General features: G+C 72.2%; 1 protein-coding gene across 1 annotated transcript; it reads left to right on the plus strand.

Annotated features, from left to right (window-relative positions):
• Positions 1–39: 39 nt before the first annotated feature.
• On the plus strand, positions 40–675 carry LOC121341213 (F-box/WD repeat-containing protein 9-like; the record flags this gene model as incomplete). The annotated part of the gene is made up of 3 exons (XM_041414556.1): positions 40–222; positions 303–434; positions 531–675. Coding segments are annotated over 3 exons (460 nt in total), but the record flags the coding sequence as incomplete, so codon positions are not given.
• Positions 676–681: the final 6 nt, after the last annotated feature.

Below are 681 nucleotides of genomic sequence, written 5' to 3' on the forward strand. Positions count from 1 at the left end.
TTGCCTTGCACTCACCCCTCTTGGGGGAAGGGGTCCCTGAGACCCTCCCACGACCCCCCCCCATCATTTTGGGCCCCCCCAGAGGAGGGCTTCGATTGGGCGGCCGCCTGCGAGGACCTGGAGGAGCACCTGGAGCGCTGGGGGGCCGGGGGGGCCCCCATGGAGCACTTCTCCCTGGACGAGGGGCACTTCGCCTCCGTCGACTCCGTCCTGCTGCTGCAGGTGAGACCCCCCGAGGGGGGGCGTGGGGTCTCCCGGGGGTCTCCCCAGCTGAGTTTCGCCCCCCCCCTCCTCGTTCCCAGGGGGGCTCCCTGTGCGTCTCGGGGGGCCGCGACCGCAACGTGAACCTGTGGGACCTGCGGGAGCTGGGCCGGGGCCCCCCCGGCAAGGTGCTGGTCAAGGCTCTGGGCTCGGGGCGCGGCGGCACCCACAAGGTGGGCATCGAGCAGACCCCCCACCCCATAAAAAAAAAATAAACCCCCCCCCGGAGGGGGTCGCAGGGTGTGGCAGCCCCTCCGGGTGCCCCCCAGGGCTGGGTTTGGTGCTTGGCCTCGCGGGACTCGCGCGTCTGCTCCGGCTCCTGGGACAGCACCGTGAAGCTCTGGGACCTGGCGGCCGAGGGGCAGCAGTTCGGGGAGATCCGGTACGGCCCCCGGGGGGGGTGGGGGGCTCTGCGTGGGT

This window comes from Onychostruthus taczanowskii, unplaced genomic scaffold, assembly GCF_017590055.1.
Source record: "Onychostruthus taczanowskii isolate IOZ18803 unplaced genomic scaffold, ASM1759005v1 scaffold4571, whole genome shotgun sequence".
NCBI classification, from domain to species: domain Eukaryota; kingdom Metazoa; phylum Chordata; class Aves; order Passeriformes; family Passeridae; genus Onychostruthus; species Onychostruthus taczanowskii.